We start from the raw sequence: 17933 nt of genomic DNA, 5'->3' as shown, positions 1-17933 counted from the left end.
TACCGCCCGCATTAGGGTGCATCAAAATTGAATGGGAAATTTTTAATTCATAATATCAATTTGGCTGGCATTTCATTTTTTTTAATAATGAACATAAAAATATCTTTTGCAAAGTTTTGAGGAAATCCATTGAGATTTAAGGGTGCCACCTCACACATAAACTTTTGTAAAATTTCGGAAAATGTGCAATTTCTAATCTAATTGCCAAAAAGTTGACCTGGAAATGTTGAGTACTAGAATGTAGTAATAACAGGACAATTACAAGTGAATGCATCATTTTGGATCCAGTGGAATGAAAACCCAAAATAGAGTGGTACCTTCTTGAGGTTGCACAATTCCATAAAGTATAAAACCTGTGCTCACAAGAGTTGCGTCCAAAAATTAATTAATTACAGGCGGTTCTCGGGTTGCGTGTTCTGTTCCTAGACTCTGATGGAAGTCGACTTTTACTGTAAGTGCTTCTCAATCATTTCCTGTCATGCAGAATTATTTTTTTTTGCACCACCCCCAATTTGAAATACTAAAAAAAACTGCTAATACCGTATTTTGCGGATTATAAGTCGCACTTTTTTCATACGTAGGTTGGCTGTTCCTGCGACTTATACTCCGGAGCGACTTATAAATGAAAAAAAGTGTTTATGTTACATAAAGACTGGACACCTTTTCTGTTCAGGTTTATTTTTTGTGTAGCTGAATAAGAATTGTGTTAGCATATCTTACACCTATTCAGCCTGTTCTCTATTCTTTTATTATTTTTAGAACTTGCCTTCCAAGATGACGTAATGTACGTCAAGTAGTTTGTAAAAGAAATACTCCAGTGCAACTTATGTATGTTTTTCTTTACCTAATTATGCATTTTTGGCCTTGTGCGACTTATACTCCGGAGCGACTTATAGTCCAGAAAATACGGTATATTTCATTTTTGTCAGTACAAAACAATGAATCATGTCTCATGATAATCTAATGTGATTAAATAGCTCACATAATAAACAACAGTGGCATATGTTTTTGATATGTCTTCCAGGCTTGGTTGACATAACCTTGGGTGGGGTTTTTTTTTTTATTTTTAGGGGTCAGAATCAGCTCCAGTTAGACACTCTGGACCAGTTTCAGACGCACCCAGCTGAGTCTGGCTCATTCTTCAAGGTCAGTTTGTTGAATGCTTCTCAATCATGGGGACACGGTATTCGGTATTTACACGCGGTCACGACTGCGACTCCTTATTGAAATGTTGTAAGAATGCACCAAAAATAAAACAAAAGGCATGGACAATGGAGACGAGCTAAGATGTTTGTGGCACACAACGCCGTGCTCTTGTTTTTGGACCCACAGGCTGTGTGGCTGCTTAACATATGAATGATGAGATTTGATAAAAGCAGTTCTGAAAAGTAGCTGATGAATATGTGTGAATCTGAAGCGGTTGTTGTGTGATCATGTGCAGATGAGCGCGTGGGAGGTGTGGATGTTTGTGCGGTGTGTGTGTTTTTTTTGCTCATGCCGCTCACATTTGTGCGCATCCACACGCACGTTTTGTTTTTTTATCTTCAACATTAGGGCAGCTGAGGTAAAAAAAAAACACACACACAAGCAGATCCCCAAATTCTAGCGTACGAGGGGATGTTTGTGTGTCACACTGATGACATAGCTCTCCACACACTTGACAGGAGTTCAGTCATCTAGACATGCCCAGTGGATTCATCACCGTAGCAACAGTCAAGTGAAAGATGTTGAATCATGACGAAGAATGCTACATTCTTCACAGTTGTCCAATGTGAACAAAAGGCACTGAGGAGTCATAGAAACGTTTCATGACGTGTGTCTTTGAACCTAAAAGACCATAATGACACAACAAGAATTAGGTTAATCAATCGATTGATAGACAAAACAAAGTACATCTAGTGATTTCCTGCCAGCGAGTAATACAAACAATGTATTTAATACATAATTAAAGATACATGCATAGAGGCAAAATGAAATGTGATACGTTTATGTATATATGTTATAGATTTTTTTAGGGATGTTCAGGTGCGCCGCAGCTGCGCCTCGTCTACGAAATTAGAGTCCAGAGTCTGATGCTCTTTTATAACATCGTTTTGCTACATTTAAGTATGCTGGAAAAGACACGTACATGTAGATTTAATTACGTGATGTATTTGAACGCAACACCGATTGTGATTCAAATGTTCTGTTACTATTAAAGAGACAAATGGATTTTTAGACTTGTGTGGTATATTTTTGCTTGATTGACATATTTAGTTCATTTTTTACATACATACGTACAAATATATATAATACTGTCCTGTTATTTTATTTATTAATGAAACGCAGAAAAAATTGGCATATTTCAGTTATATTTGCTAACGATGATTATTCATTCATTCATTCCTTTTCTACTGCTTATTCTCACAAGGGTTGCTGGGGATGCTGGAGCCTATCCCAGCTGTCTTTGGGCACCCTGGACTGGTGGCCAGCCAATCACAGGGCACATTAGGCCAAACAACCATTCACACTCACATTCATACCTGTCGACAATTTGGAGTCACAAAAGTGATTAATCATGATTAGTTTATTTAAAAACTGTGATTAATCTGATCAAATTTTACATCTTTTGACAGTCCTGGTGTTTTCGTTGTTATTTTTTTCTCCTCTCTGTCCCGGATGCTGAGCATCCTGGATGCTAGGGGTGAAAGAGACACACCGCCCAGATTCAAGCAGCAACCTCTCTATGCGTGTTTGTCATTGTGGCGTCCGTTCCATATCACAGTAATCTGTACTGTACAGTAATACTGTACACGATTTACAAGAATTCAGGACATTGAGCGATGATTTAATTAGAACTGGCATTCGCACAGCCCTCTTCATCAGGCCACACACTTCCCAACATCATGAGACCAGGATGACACTCAACGGTGCATCAACCATCAATATGGCCGCCACCACATTGCAGGGCGCCAACAGATTGCTCCCAGAAGGAAGCAGCCACAAGCCCAGGGCGCCACAGAGCGGCATCAGCAATGTTCCCACTATGCACTGTTGGTGGGTATGAAGAAGTATTGATGGAAGGTAGCTGTGGTCATTCCATAAGAAAGTGCTCATGCAAGGAGGATGAGCAGGAGATCCCAGTTTTATACCCTCAAAGGTTCTTCTATTTGGCGACGATCACAAGCATGATGCCTCGATTAGCCTGCTGCTGTGTTTAATGGGACTGTCAGGAACAGAGGTGGTTTACATAGTGACGCGCACTGTTGCCTCTGATGTGCAGTCCAGTGGGCCCTGTGCATTTAAAGGCAATGAGAGGCGTTCATTTGATTGGTTGAGATTACACTCAGCTGTGTTAAACCCTTTCACGCCTTCTCTCCTCCCTCTTTGACACTTGTGCCAGTATGATGGATGGAGGCGTGGGTGCGCCGCTCAAAATTGCGTAGTGCGCTTGCCACACCCAATTATCCAGACGGCTGCAGTGTGGGAAGGCCTGTAGGATATGTAACAACAGTTGCCTGGTAAATTAGAGGAAGAATATTTTTATATTATTTCTACATTTTAATACAAGTGTTTGGGCTATTAAAGAATATGTGGTGTGTAATATGGCACTTTTGCCAGTATGATGGACGGAGGCGTGGGTGCGCCGCTCAAAATTGCAAAGTGCGCTGGCCACACCCAACAACAACACTAACAACAGTTGGCTAGTAAATTACAGGAATATTTTTTATATTATTTCTACATTTTAATACAAGTGACCTATACCTATACCAATACCTTCGAATGAGATTTTCGGGTCATCTCTGTCCTCATCTGTGGTGAGCGGACAAACACCAGGATGCCGTGTTTGTTGTGTGAAGTGATGATATAGGATGCATAATAACTACTACCTGCTGAGAAACAAACAGTCCCCCGACCAGCAATCAGCTGTGACACAACAGGAAGTGACACAGAACATGCTGCCTTTGCCGCAACATATTAATAATGGGCTGCCTTGCAAGCCGTTGGGCCAAAAGCAAGCTCCTATTTAATCAACAGCTGAACAGTAGAATTCTGTGGAATCAATACCAATGCAGCGTACGGATGGCTTTATGCCAGTAAACAGCTCCTACTGCTGGCTAAACCGCTGCAAGGCATATGATGCAGTCGGCATTTTCACGAGCTACCATTTTCTACATGTGTCATAGACACAGGAGGATGCGTCTTTTGTTGGCTTTTTCCTTACTTCCACGAGACCGACGAAGAATTGTAGGCCAAATATATCAGAATGTAATGTCTTGACAGCCATGACACCCGCTGCTGTTATTTTTGCTCTGATGCTATATAACGCTCCTGTTAGTAAATGTGGGTGCTGGGGAATGTGTCATGTCCTGGTCACACTGTTCCCTCCTCTCTACTGGTCACCCAGCGGGAGATCATCACGCTCTGCCCACTCGTTTGTCCTCTACAAACCACTCTCATTTTCATATGTAAGTGTAGTATTGAAATAAACTACAGTTCCAGGACAAAAAACACTTCTGAAGAAAAAAATATTAAGGCTTGTGTCAGTTTTGCCCCCCCAAAAAAACAAACATCTTGATGAAATCCAAGACTCGGTCACCCAGGAGGTCAGTCATCCTTCATGTCCTCCTTCACTACATCCGTAAACCTCCTCTTTGGTCTTCCTCTACGCCTCCTATATTCACTATCTCTCCTCTGGACATGTCCCAACCATCTCAGTCTGGCCTCTCTGACTTTATCTCCAAGGCCTCTAACATGTAATGTCCCTCTGATGTACGCCTTCCTGATCCTATCCATCCTGGTCACTCCCAATGAAAACCTCAGCATCCTCATCTCTGCTACACCCAGTTCTTCTTCTCGTCTTTTCCTCGGTGGTACTGTCTCTAAACATGTAATGTCCCTCTGATGTACTCCTTCCTCATCCTATCCATCCTGGTCACTCCCAATGAAAACCTCAGCATCCTCATCTCTGCTACCTCCAGTTCTCCCAATGACATTTTGTTCACGTTTTGTCATTTAATATGGCTCATAAATGAAACACGAACCAACACGCTAAAATGCCGACCCGTGGCTTTTTCTCTCGCTTTGCTAAACTCGGCTATCCCTGAATAACAGAAATACGGTAATTGTCAGGAGACACGCTTACACAGGGACGCTGATTTGTCACAACTCCTTCAATATTCAAACTTGTCCCTCTGATGTACTTGTTTGTGATCCTATCTATCCTGGTCACTCCCAATGAGAACCTCAGCATCCTCATCTCTGCTACTTCCAGTTCTGCTTCCTGTCTATTCCTCAGTGGTACTGTCTCTAGACCAAACAACATGACAGTTTTGTATACTGTATACTGTACATAGAGTATATATGTAGATTTTACAAAAAAGTGCTGACAAATTCAATATAAAGGAAAGTGGGTGGAATATGGTTTAAGAATAATGGTTATGTAGAGTTATATTATCCCTGAAAAATAAATAAAGGACACCCGACCGGAGTGACCGTTTTTGTTTGCGTGAAACTATTTTTACACAATTTGACACAAACCTGAATTTAATTATATGGATATTTTGGAGTAATACAAATAACCTAATAAAATGTAATATAACGCACCCTGCCATTCAGTCATTCCACTGACACTTTTGATTTTCACAGTAATACAGGATAAAGTGTGTTTCTTTTTAACTTTGTTTCTAAATACCAAATGATTTCATCTGTCAGGGGATGGTTGGCATATTAATTATTTTGTATATTTCTTAATGAGTTCTGCAAAATCTATTTCCAAAAAGAGAACATCAACAATGTGCTACTGTATGTACTGACCTCCTTCACTGAACGCTTTTGACCACTAGAGGTCAGCATAGGCAAGATTTTATTTCATGTGCTTTAGGCTGTGGATGTGATGTGATGTGGATGGTTTGTTCTCTTGGTGTGTGCTTAACACTCACATTTACATGGTTGTAGCTCTCTATGTGTCAAGCAGGACCGGGCCGACCCAAAGTGGGGCCCTCCATGAGATCCTATATGGCGCCGCTCTTCATCGCCGATTTACATACTGTAGCTTGCAATGCTACTTATATAAATAATAACTGCAATGGCATTGTTTGTATTGCTGTCTTTCATTTGTAAGACTCAATTTAAATGGTTAACAACACAGTGGACAAGTGGTTAGCGCACATGCCACACAGCTACGAGGTTAATTGGCGACTCCAAATTGTCCATAGGTATGAATGTGAGTGTGAATGGTTGTTTGTCTATATGTGCCCTGTGATTGGCTGGCGACAAGTCTTGCTCAAAGACAGCTGGGATAGACTCCAGCACCCCCGCTACCCTCGTCAGAATATGAAAATGAATGAATGAATGGTATTATGGTTATGGTATTATGGACGAAAAAACTAGGGCTGTCTAAAGATGTAAAATTTTATCTGATTAATCGCAGTTTTTAAATTAACTAATCATGATTAATCACCTTTGTGACTCCAAATTGTCCATAGGTATGAATGTGAGTGTGAATGGTTGTTTGTCTATATGTGCCCTGTGATTGGCTGGCCACTAGTCCAGGGTGTACCCCGCCTCTTGCGCAAAGACAGCTGGGATAGGCTCCAGCACACTTGCTACTATTGTGAGAATAAGAAAATGAATGAATGAATGAATGCTATCATGGTTATGGTATGATGGACTAAAAAACTAGGGCTGTCAAAAGATGTAAAATTTTATCAGATTAATCACAGTTTTTAAATTAACTAATCATGATTAATCACCTTTGTGACTCCAAATTGTCCATAGGTATGAATGTGAGTGTGAATGGTTGTTTGTCTATATGTGCCCTGTGATTGGCTGGCCACCAGTCCAGGGTGTACCCCGTTTCTCACCTGAAGACAGCTGGGATAGGCTCCATAAGCAGTAGAAAATGGATGAATGAATGAATTTCCTCAGCTGACTGTCAGACCAGACCTGAATCTTCCAACATTCAACTCAGTCAATAAAAGATTGCTTCAGACAAACACAATACATACTTTCTACAGGCCAGCTAAGGTAACACCTCGGTGATCCTCCTCCTGCTGGTGGCAGAAACACAGAAAGAACCACAAACATCACGACCATTTCTGTAAGTCTAAAACATTCCTTGGTTCAAGGCTCACATATGAAATAAACCGTCATTCCAAAAGAGACGCATAGAGGCAAAGACAGCAAGGGACTAAGTGAGCATGACCCCGTGCAACATTACAGAGAGTAACACATTCATAAGCCCCAAATCTCTTTAATAGAACACCCATTAGGAAAGTGCTGAGCTCTTCAGCAGCTAAGATGCTTCACCAGAGGCGTCACTCGGTTTTAAGAACAGAGGAGGCTTAGCCGCCAGGTAGCCTTGCCTACTGTCCCTTGGGAAAGTCAATTATCCTGCTTTTGTAAACAAATGTATGAATTCCATTCTGAGTTGGAAAGGGACTCATATAATCCTGTATTTTTTGTGTTATATTTATATATATATATAATATTATGTTTAATATTATATTTATTATTTTTGGTTTATTCTAATAATTTTGACAGACAGAAATAGGAGGGGCCTAAAGCTGGGCTTAAAGGGGACCTATTGTGCTTGACCCTGTGTATTGAGTTGTGGTCTTCTATAGAGCAGCTACACACAATAACCCGCACAGAAAACTTCTTAGATTTTCCAGAATCTGCACCTATTCTAGCTGGGATAGGCTCCAGCACCCCCGTGACCCTCGTGAGAATAAGAAAATGAATGAATTAATGGTATTATGGTTATGGTATTATGGACAAAAAAAATTAGGGCTGTCAATAGATGTCAAATTTGATCAGATTAATCACAGTTTTTAAATTAACTAATCATGATTAATCACTTTTGTGACTCCAAATTATCCATAGGTATGAATGTGAGTGTGAATGGTTGTTTGTCTATATGTGCCCTGTGATTGGCTGGCCACCAGTCCAGGGTGTACCCCGCCTCTCGCCTGAAGACAGCTAGGATAGGCTCCAGCACTGCCGCGACCCTTGTGAGAATAAGAAAATGAATGAATGAATGAATGGTATTATGGTTATGGTATTATGGATGAAAAAAACTAGGGCTGTCAAAAAATGTAAAATTTTATCAGATTAATCACAGATTAAGACAGCTGGGATAGGCTCCAGCACCCCCATGACCCTTGTGAGGATAAGAAAACGAATGAATGAATGAATGGTATTATGGTTATGGTATTATGGACGAAAAAAACTAGGGCTGTCAAAAGATGTAAAATTTTATCAGATTAATCACAGATTAAGACAGCTGGGATAGGCTCCAGCACCCCCGTAACCCTTGTGAGGATAAGAAAATGAATGAATGAATGAATGAATGAATGGTATTATGGTTATGGTATTATGGACGAAAAAAACTAGGGCTGTCAAAAAATGTAAAATTTTATCAGATTAATCACAGATTAAGACAGCTGGGATAGGCTCCAGCACCCCCATGACCCTTGTGAGGATAAGAAAACGAATGAATGAATGAATGAATGGTATTATGGTTATGGTATTATGGACGAAAAAAACTAGGGCTGTCAAAAAATGTAAAATTTTATCAGATTAATCACAGATTAAGACAGCTGGGATAGGCTCCAGCACCCCCATGACCCTTGTGAGGATAAGAAAACGAATGAATGAATGAATGGTATTATGGTTATGGTATTATGGACGAAAAAAACTAGGGCTGTCAAAAGATGTAAAATTTTATCAGATTAATCACAGATTAAGACAGCTGGGATAGGCTCCAGCACCCCCGTGACCCTTGTGAGGATAAGCGGTAGAAAAGGAATGAATGGGGTAAAAGTCACGTATAGATCTCTCCCAGCAGAAGTCAAGGATACATCTTGACCAGGTCACCGGTCCATCTAAAAGTTTGACGCTTCATCCGAACCGGAAATAAACAAGCACGTTTGGAAGATAAAATAAACAGTAGCCGCCTAGCAAATGTAGCATTCAATAACTTAATGCGAGAAATGAGCAGGTGTAACCTTAATATCTTGATGAGTGGTCAGTTATGTTTGCAGTGATGGCTGGATTAGATATTAACCATGGCCTAAATCACTTTGTGCTGACGGATTTGGAAAGCGATAATCCAAGGTGCGCCTTTTAAAAGCCGGGGCATCACCACCGGGGTCCAACTGTAGCAAGGGTCCGTCTACATCACGTTCTTGAGCAGCCAGAAGAAACACCACTGAAGAGCTGATCGCAACCGCCAAGCGCAACCATGAACGGCACAGAGGGACCTTATTTCTACGTCCCTATGGTTAACACCACCGGCATAGTCCGGAGTCCTTATGAATACCCTCAGTACTATCTAGTCAACCCGGCGGCCTACGCCGCCCTGGGCGCCTACATGTTCCTTCTCATCCTGCTCGGCTTCCCCATCAACTTCCTCACGCTCTACGTCACCCTCGAACACAAGAAGCTGCGGACCCCTCTAAACTACATCTTGTTGAATCTGGCGGTGGCTAACCTCTTCATGGTTTTCGGAGGATTCACCACAACCATGTACACCTCCATGCACGGCTACTTTGTCCTGGGACGCCTCGGATGCAACCTGGAAGGATTCTTTGCCACCCTCGGGGGTGAAATTGCCCTCTGGTCCTTGGTGGTTCTGGCTATCGAGAGGTGGGTGGTGGTCTGCAAGCCCATCAGTAATTTCCGTTTTGGTGAGAACCACGCGATTATGGGTTTGGCCTTCACCTGGTTGATGGCCTGCGCTTGCGCCGTGCCGCCCCTGGTCGGCTGGTCCCGCTACATCCCCGAAGGCATGCAGTGCTCATGTGGAGTCGACTACTACACACGCGCCGAGGGTTTCAACAACGAGTCCTTTGTGGTCTACATGTTCTGCTGCCACTTCCTCACTCCCCTGACCGTCGTTTTCTTCTGCTACGGCCGTCTGCTTTGTGCCGTCAAGGAGGCCGCCGCCGCCCAGCAGGAGTCCGAGACCACCCAGAGGGCCGAGCGGGAAGTCACCCGCATGGTCGTGATCATGGTCATTGCCTTCCTGGTATGTTGGTTGCCCTACGCCGGGGTGGCCTGGTGGATCTTCACACATCAGGGTTCAGAGTTCGGACCGGTCCTCATGACCATTCCGGCTTTCTTTGCCAAGAGCTCCGCCATCTACAACCCAATGATCTACATCTGCATGAACAAGCAGTTCCGCCACTGCATGGTGACCACCATGTGCTGCGGGAAGAACCCCTTCGAAGAGGAGGAGGGGGCGTCCACGACCAAAACCGAAGCCTCCTCCGTCTCCTCCAGCTCTGTCTCCCCAGCATAAAGGCCCGCCCACGCCATGCAACACTATCTGATCCACTATCTGAGAAGAAGACTTCTGCTCCCCCCAGGACGCGACTGAAGGCTAACCTCCTTTTTGTATTTTCACCAACAAGTTGGTTCGACCTAAAGACTGTTGCAGGAAAGTCCGGCCCATTTCAGAGTTGTTCCTGTATGTACAGAATATCCAACGTAAATATTTGTTTCCCTTAGCGGGAGGGACAACTATATTAATCAATAACAGTTGGATCCTAAATCATACTGGCTTATTTTTGAAAGTAGAGGCATGTAATCAAGGCAACTTAAAATAAAAGGCACTTTGCATTTGACTCACCATGTTGATGTTTTACTTATAATTGGACCGGTAAAAGTACAAATGACTGTAGTACATTTGATCAAAGTATATGTGAAAATAAATGGGAATGCTATATTCAGAATGCATTCATGTCTTGAGTCAATTTGTAACTACGAGCAAAGATAGCGCTAATTAACGTCTTATTTGTAGCAACATCTCAACACAATCATACTGTACTGTACATCACGATGTATTTACCACTTGTTATGAGTGGGGGATTATTGGATTATTAATTGTTAATCATAATACCATATAGGACACGAGTCAACACCACCGCTTCAAAAGTGTTCCTTAGTTTATCGTAGTTTATCGTAGTTTATCGTAGTTTATCGTAGTTTATCGTAGTTTATCATAGTTTATTGTTTATAGCTATCTTTTATAATAACAATTAGCAGCTCATATTATGATTTTGACTCTTATTATGGATTATAAGGAGCTTCATACCTATGGACAATTTGGAGTGACCAATTAACCTAGCATGTTTTTGGAATGTGGGAGGAAACCGGAGTACCCGGAGAAAACCCACGCATGCACGGGGAGAAACTCCGCACAGAGATGGCCGAGGGTGGAATCGAACCCTGGTCCTCCTAGCTGTGAGGTCTGTGCCTGTTCCCTAGTTGTATCGTTTATTATAAAAATTAGCAGCTCATATTATGATTTTGACTTGTTATTATTGGTCATAAGGAGCGTCATGCTGGAGAAATTCAAACTCTGCACGCTCTTACGTATTATTACCTTCATGCGTTACCATAGCAACCAGCATAGAAACGGATCTGTCCCGGAATACAGGTATGCTCCATAAGCAGAGCACACACGTTGTTTTTAATTTGCATAAATAAGATGCAATATTTGTTGCGCGCTGGCCACACAACTAGGAGACCCGGGTTCGATTCTCCCTGTGCATGTTTTTTTTTTTTTCGGGTACTCCGGTTTCCTCCCACATTCCAAAAACATGCTAGGTTAATTGCCGACTCCAAATTGTCCATAGGTATGAATGTGAGTGTGAATGGTTGTTTGTCTATATGTGCCCTGTGATTGGCTGGCCACCAGTCCAGGGTCCAGGGTGCCCTCGTGAGAATAAAAAAATGAATGAATGAATGAATGGTATTATGGTTATGGTATTATGGACGAAAAAACTAGGGCTGTCAAAAAATGTAAAATTTTATCAGATTAATCACAGTTTTTAAAATAACTAATCATGATTAATCACCTTTGTGACTAACAAATTGTCCATAGGTATGAATGTGAGTGTGAATGGTTGTTTGTCTATATGTGCCCTGTGATTGGCTGGCCACCAGACCAGGGTGTACCCCGCCTCTCGCCCCAAGACAGCTGGGATAGGCTCCAGCACCCCCGAGACCCTCGTGAGGTTAAGCGGTACACAATGAATGAATGAAGTTGCAATATTTCATGGATGTGATTGTCGTGGTTTCTTTGTGAGTTCTACAATCAGGCGTCTGACAGCCCGTGTTTCTCTTTTATTTCATCTGCGGTTAAATATAGAACACTTTCATCGAGTGTCAATCTGTGTTCAAACATTCTGTAGCGTGACCACCGTGATCAAACTCACACTTCCACAGGAGACATTAGTAAAAGAATTAGACATATGAAAACCCTCAGATTTTTGTATGGAAAACTTTATTTTGATAATAAAAATAGCATTCACAGACTTCTTTTGATAGCTACATATACAGTGTAATCCATCTTAAGGAAAGAAGCTGGATAAGTCCACATCTACTTGTACTTAGACTAATGTTATGTATAGCTTCATGGGTCAAATAAAGCTATGAACAATGTAATATTTATATATGCATAGTTTTATAAAAAATGGCCCATATACTGCTCTTATCAACACATACACAGCATTATGTCTGGAGCACGTTGCAAGAAATAATGCTTGAAGAACACAGACTGCATACAAGTGCTTTATAATACAAAGGCAGGCTAACCATCGAGAAATCCAAACAGACAAACAGATTCTAAACGACCAATTACAGTCTTTCATTCAAAAAAAGGTCTTTACATACCTGATCCAGAGTAAGTCAACATAGTTCCCATAAATCATCAGGTCCGTTTCAAAGATAAAAACACAATATCACATTCCTCACAGCGGAGGGTTATCGTAAATTTCTCTTTTGTACATGAAAAAGGCAACATTTTTATTCCTCCACAGGTTCCTTATAATCACACGGGGAAAAATCTTTACAGCTGATGACCGACAGGTGAACATGAACACAATTTTTTAGTCTTTTTCTTGAATTCGGTACCGTGGTGGACAACGATGATCAAGTAATGCGTTTGTTGGGATTATTCCAGAACCAAACCAAAAAAAGCCAGAATACACATAGAACACATTATAAAGCAGCAGCCAGACTCCAGTGGCTTGACAGCATGGCTCAGCATGGCAGATCAGTTGTTTCTTATGCTGGGGTACAATAATAATAATAATTACTTTTATATGGAAATTATGCTTCGATTGAAGTAATGGCAACTATTTTTTTTTTGTAATTTTTAAAGGACGACTGCATTGCAGCACGCAATGGCCAAGTGGGATTAGTCGAGTCAATTGATGATTTTGACCCAAGAAACGCTCACAGTGCATGCTTGTTACCAATTCTATTTAAAGTAATAAAATTATTTCACTGCATCATTTTATTATTGTTCATTCTTTATAAAGTCTTCTTTATGTTAGTTTATCTTGGGCACATCCTTTAATAAGGGTATATGACAATTACAATTTAGTTCCACATCACTTACATCAACTTTCATTCATTTTCTTCCACTTATCCTCACTGGAGCCTATCCCAGCTGTCAGGGCACATATAGACAAACAACCATTCACACTCACATTCATACCTATGGACAATTTGGAGTCGCCAATTAACCTAGCATGTTTTTGGAATGTGGGAGGAAACCGGAGTACCCGAAAAAAAAAACATGCAAACTCCACACAGAGAGGGTGGAATCGAACACGGGTCTCGTGTTAGCAACTTAATTTTGGAAATATGGTGTTTTTAAAAGGGTAACACATTTTTAAGAACACAACATAAAATTCTGTGTTTTCATGTTTTTCATTTGTTTTCTACCACTTTTTCAGCCAATCACAGGGCACATATAGACAAACAACCATTCACACTCACATTCATACCTATGGACAATTTGGAGTCGCCAATTAACCTAGCATGTTTTTGGAATGTGGGAGCACACGCAGGGGGGACAACATGCAAACTCCACACAGAGGTGCCAGGGGGGGGGAATCAAACGTGGGTCTCCTAGCTGTGTGGCCTCCATGCTAACCACTTGTGCACTTTGCAGCCTCAAAATTTCCATTCATTCATTTTCTACCGCTTATCCTCACGAGAATCGCAAGGGTGCTGGAGCCTATCTTAGCTGTCGAGAGGCGGGGTACACCCTGGACTGGTGGCCAGCCAATCACAGGGCACATATAGACAAACAACCATTCACACTCACATTCATACCTATGGACAATTTGGAGTCTCCAATTAATTAGGGTGGAATCGAACACGGGTAAACTTAATTTTGTAAATATGGTGTTTTTAAAAGGGTAAGACATTTTTAAGAACACAACATAAAATGAAGTAAGCATGTTTTCTTCCGGATTTAACCTTGCTCAGTTGATAAATGTGCCAAATTTAAAAAAGACAGCGAGCAAATACACAAGGATAATAAATTATATATAAAATCTCTACCACGATAACTCCAGTTTTTAAATAAAAAAAAAAAATCCAATGTGATTTTCACAGTTGTTGTAAGCCATCGGTGAATTGTGCTATCATTTATTTCGTAAAATCAAAGACACTGAAAAAAAAAAGCACGAGTGGAAGTATGTTTCCTATCTCAGAGGGAACAAAACGTTACGATTCAGCAATGCAGACAAAAGCAACTTCACCGATTTTTTTCATACGCAGGCACATCCAATACTTCTACTATAGTACAACAACCTGCTATGAGCAACGTAACCATGACAACAAAACAACCAATGTGAGCTGACGGGATTTGCACTCCTGCTGTTTTAGGAATCTCTGCATGGGATCACAACAAGTTAAGTCATTGAATAAATCCGCTATGTATCGTGGTCCGGTTCCAGTGTATGGTACACATAAAGGGGAGAGTCCGTTTCTGCTCTAGATGCTGAGGTCTTTGGGGCTTTCTTTGTACAGGCTTCCTTTGGGTTCAGGGAGCCGTTTGGAACTTGGACCAACTGTGTTATTGTTGTGGCCCGTGTTGTTGAATGCAGCATTGTTGTGTGCAGCGTTGTTCTTCATCATGCTATAGTAGTCCTTTACTCCGGGCGCTGCTGCATAGTTCTGCTCGTCGCGGCTGTAGTTGCTGTCCGGGGAAGAGTCCCGCTCCACTCCGTACGGTCTCTCCGGTGTTATGTTCATCCGATATCGCTCCGAGGAAGAATGTCTCAAGAGGTTTCCGTTCTTTGCGGCTCTGTCAGGCGTGCGGCCTCTGGAAAGAGACGACGAATCGCCGATGTTGTTGGAACGCTCCGGAGTGGACCACTCCCTGACTCGACCGCCCATCGGCGAGTTCTTCAGGAACCTTCGCTCGTAGAACTTCCGTTCAGGAGTGACGGCGAGGAATCCGCCGTCGTCACACTCCCTCTCGGGTGTACGATCCCGTTGCGCTCGCTCTGCCCGGCGGTCCATGGACTTGGCCCGCCTACGATCGGGGGAGGAGGTGCGCTTTCGGTTGGGGGAGCGATCGAGGGAACTGCGGCGCTGCGCGCGGAACCTGGTGTCCAAAGTAGAGCTGCTGTTTGAGAGTCCTTGGCCCCTGAGTTTTTGTGCAGCCGCAGGTTTCTTCCCTGAACTATCCTTCCTCAGAGTCTTTAGAAGTTTCGAGATGCTGCTTTCGGACTCGGACTTTTTGACTTTACGGCCTCTGCTCTTCTTGTTGCCACTCCTGTTGCCGCCGTCTGGGGACGGCTGCCTGGGGTTACTTTGACTGTGACTGTTGTTCCAGGTGTGGTGATGGTCGGGGTTGAACTGTTGGCCTCGGTAGTCCCTCTGATCTGACCCAACCCTGTTCCTATCCCTGTCTCGGCCACATTCAGTCTCAGTCTCGTGGCGTGATGGTATGTGAAGGTCGGGTGGATAACTGGACTCCGATGAGGTGTGATATCGGCTGTAGGGCGGCAGCGTTCTCACTTCCGAAGTGTCTTGTGGCCCGGGTGTGGGAGGGTGCCCGTCATTGGTGCCGTCTGAAGAAGAGGACAAAAAAAAAAAATTCAACTTAAAGTTGCAGCGGCGTGACAGAACCAACGGGTGGGGGGGTTTGAAGCGAATCATGCATACGTGTGCTCAACTGTCCCCACTATGATGCACAAGATTGTTTTTCACAAATAAACATGGAGGTTGTATTGAAGTCACGCGTGGCTTCAATGCGTTCTGGCTGCAGGCGAAACACAAGGTGATGACAGCAGGTAGACGTTGGCAAGTGTGGGGGCGGGGTTATCAATGACACTGCAGGCACCTGAGAAATCATTCAAAATAATATAGTGATGTTTACCACCCGGACCAACAGACAAAAATAAAATAAATTATAGCTTAGCCATGTTACTATGGCAACAGCATGTGATGGGTGGCGCCATGAAGTTAGTATTGGTCCTTTTCACAAGTACTTAGAAATGCGGAAGATTTCAGGCATGACATAACATATAGATCGTTTACATCAGTACACATTCACATATAGTAGGATGCAGGTTGGGATGAGCTGGAAGAACTCAAAAGGAGAAATATGACAGGGTGAGCGGAGTGGATCGGAACAGACTTCTGGTTACAAACCGTGGTCTGATTTTGGCCCATTAGGTAGAAACAGGGCTCTCCCATCTTGTCATTCCTCATTGTCCCAACAGCGAGATGAGGAGCCATCATCGCTGGAGAGAGGAGGAAGAGCCCAGCAACGAGAGACAGATCAGAGAAAGAGGAAGCCAAGAAGAAAACAAATAAAAAAAAGTAATTTTATACTTTGTCGAAGCAGTATATCGACAAAATATTACAATAAAAGCAGCATCAAAGGACTAACTAAGTTAAACTGGAAAGTAATGTTGGGAAATATGACTAAAACAATGTCGGCAACACATAAATCAATTAACACTCTTCTGTATTCTTTTCTGAATTAACGATCGTTTCTATTGGTGGTTCAAACCGTGGATCCGGGTTCGATTCCCCGCTCTGGGATCGATGTGTGGAGTTTGTATGTTCTCCCCGTGCATGCGTGGGTTTTCTCCACGTACATCTCAACACAATCATACTGTACTGTAGATCACAATGTATTTATGACTTTTATTTATGAGTGGGGGATTATTGGATTATTAATTGTTAATCATAATACCATATGGGACACGAGTCAACACCACCCACCACCGCTTCAAAAGTGTTCCCTAGTTCATTCATTCATTCATTCATTTTCTACCGCACCCTGGTGGCCAGCCAATCCCAGGGCACATATAGACAAACAACCATTCACACTCACATTCATACCTATGGACAATTTGGAGTCGCTAATTAACCTAGCATGTTTTTGGAATGTGGGAGGAAACCGGAGAAAACCCACACATGCACGGGGAGAACATGCAAACTCCACACAGAGAGGGCCGAGGAATCGAACCCTGGTCCTCCTCGCTGTGAGGTCTGCGCGCTAACCACTCAACCGCCGTGCCGCCCGTTCCCGTTTTATAATAAAAATTAGCAGCTCATATTATGATTTTGACTCGTTATTATTGGTCATAAGGAGCGTCATGCTGGAGAAATTCAAACTCTGCATGCTCTTGCGTATTATTACCTTCATGCGTTACCATAGCAACCAGCATAGAAACGGATCTGTCCCGGAATACAGGTATGCTCCATAAGCAGAGCATGCACGTTGTTTTTAATTTGCATAAATAAGATGCAATATTGGCTGCATGGTGGATGAGTGGTTAGCGAGCAGGCCACACAACTTAGAGACCCAGGTTCGATTCTCCCCATGGTGGGTTTTCTGGGTTTTAATGGTGGGTTTCCTCCCACATTCCAAAAATATGCTAGGTTAATTGGCCACTCCAAATTGTCCATAGGTATGAATGTGAGTGTGAATGGTTGTTTGTCTATATGTGCCCTGTGATTGGCTGGTTTGTTTTGTGTGGTCTGTGGTCCTGACTGATAATGTTTCAATAAATGTGCCTCTGATTCCTCGTCGAGAAACTGGCATCAGACATCACCAGGATTTGTGTTGACTGTCTCTTTCTGGTCTGGATAAATAAGACACTTCGTTTACAGTAAACATTGTT

The 17933-nt window shown here is 42.5% G+C and overlaps 2 protein-coding genes across 15 annotated transcripts in view; one reads left to right on the top strand and one right to left on the bottom strand.

Annotated features, from left to right (window-relative positions):
- Nucleotides 1-9124: 9124 nt before the first annotated feature.
- On the top strand, nucleotides 9125-10468 carry LOC131103987 (rhodopsin). Its single transcript, XM_058050627.2, has one exon. The coding sequence runs from the start codon at nucleotides 9227-9229 to the stop codon at nucleotides 10283-10285; it is 1059 nt and encodes a 352-aa protein (XP_057906610.1). The 5' UTR covers nucleotides 9125-9226; the 3' UTR covers nucleotides 10286-10468.
- Nucleotides 10469-13575: 3107 nt separating this feature from the next.
- The window catches only part of LOC131104915 (membrane-associated guanylate kinase, WW and PDZ domain-containing protein 1-like), a 75902-nt gene continuing 71544 nt past the window's right edge, over nucleotides 13576-17933 (bottom strand). For 12 of the 14 annotated variants that reach the window (XM_058052582.2, XM_058052585.2, XM_058052584.2 and 9 more), the window contains one exon: nucleotides 13576-15866. In XM_058052582.2, coding sequence (XP_057908565.2) covers nucleotides 14782-15866 — 1085 coding nt within the window. In that variant the 3' untranslated portion in view covers nucleotides 13576-14781. Of the gene's footprint in view, nucleotides 15867-16449; nucleotides 16542-17933 lie in introns of all 14 variants that reach the window. The other 2 variants (XM_058052596.2, XM_058052597.2) reach the window with 1 other exon arrangement.

This window comes from Doryrhamphus excisus, linkage group LG15 (genome assembly GCF_037039965.1).
Source record: "Doryrhamphus excisus strain RoL-2023G ecotype Guam linkage group LG15, RoL_Dexc_Guam_v1.1, whole genome shotgun sequence".
NCBI classification, from domain to species: Eukaryota; Metazoa; Chordata; class Actinopteri; order Syngnathiformes; family Syngnathidae; genus Doryrhamphus; species Doryrhamphus excisus.
The sequence above is the reverse complement of the archived record's forward strand: the minus strand, read 5'-3'. Positions and strand labels throughout refer to the sequence as shown.

Bases quoted from the DNA above. Each gene is read 5' to 3' on its own strand.
- LOC131103987 (XM_058050627.2), top strand. From the start codon at position 9,227: ATGAACGGCACAGAGGGACCTTATTTCTACGTCCCTATGGTTAACACC.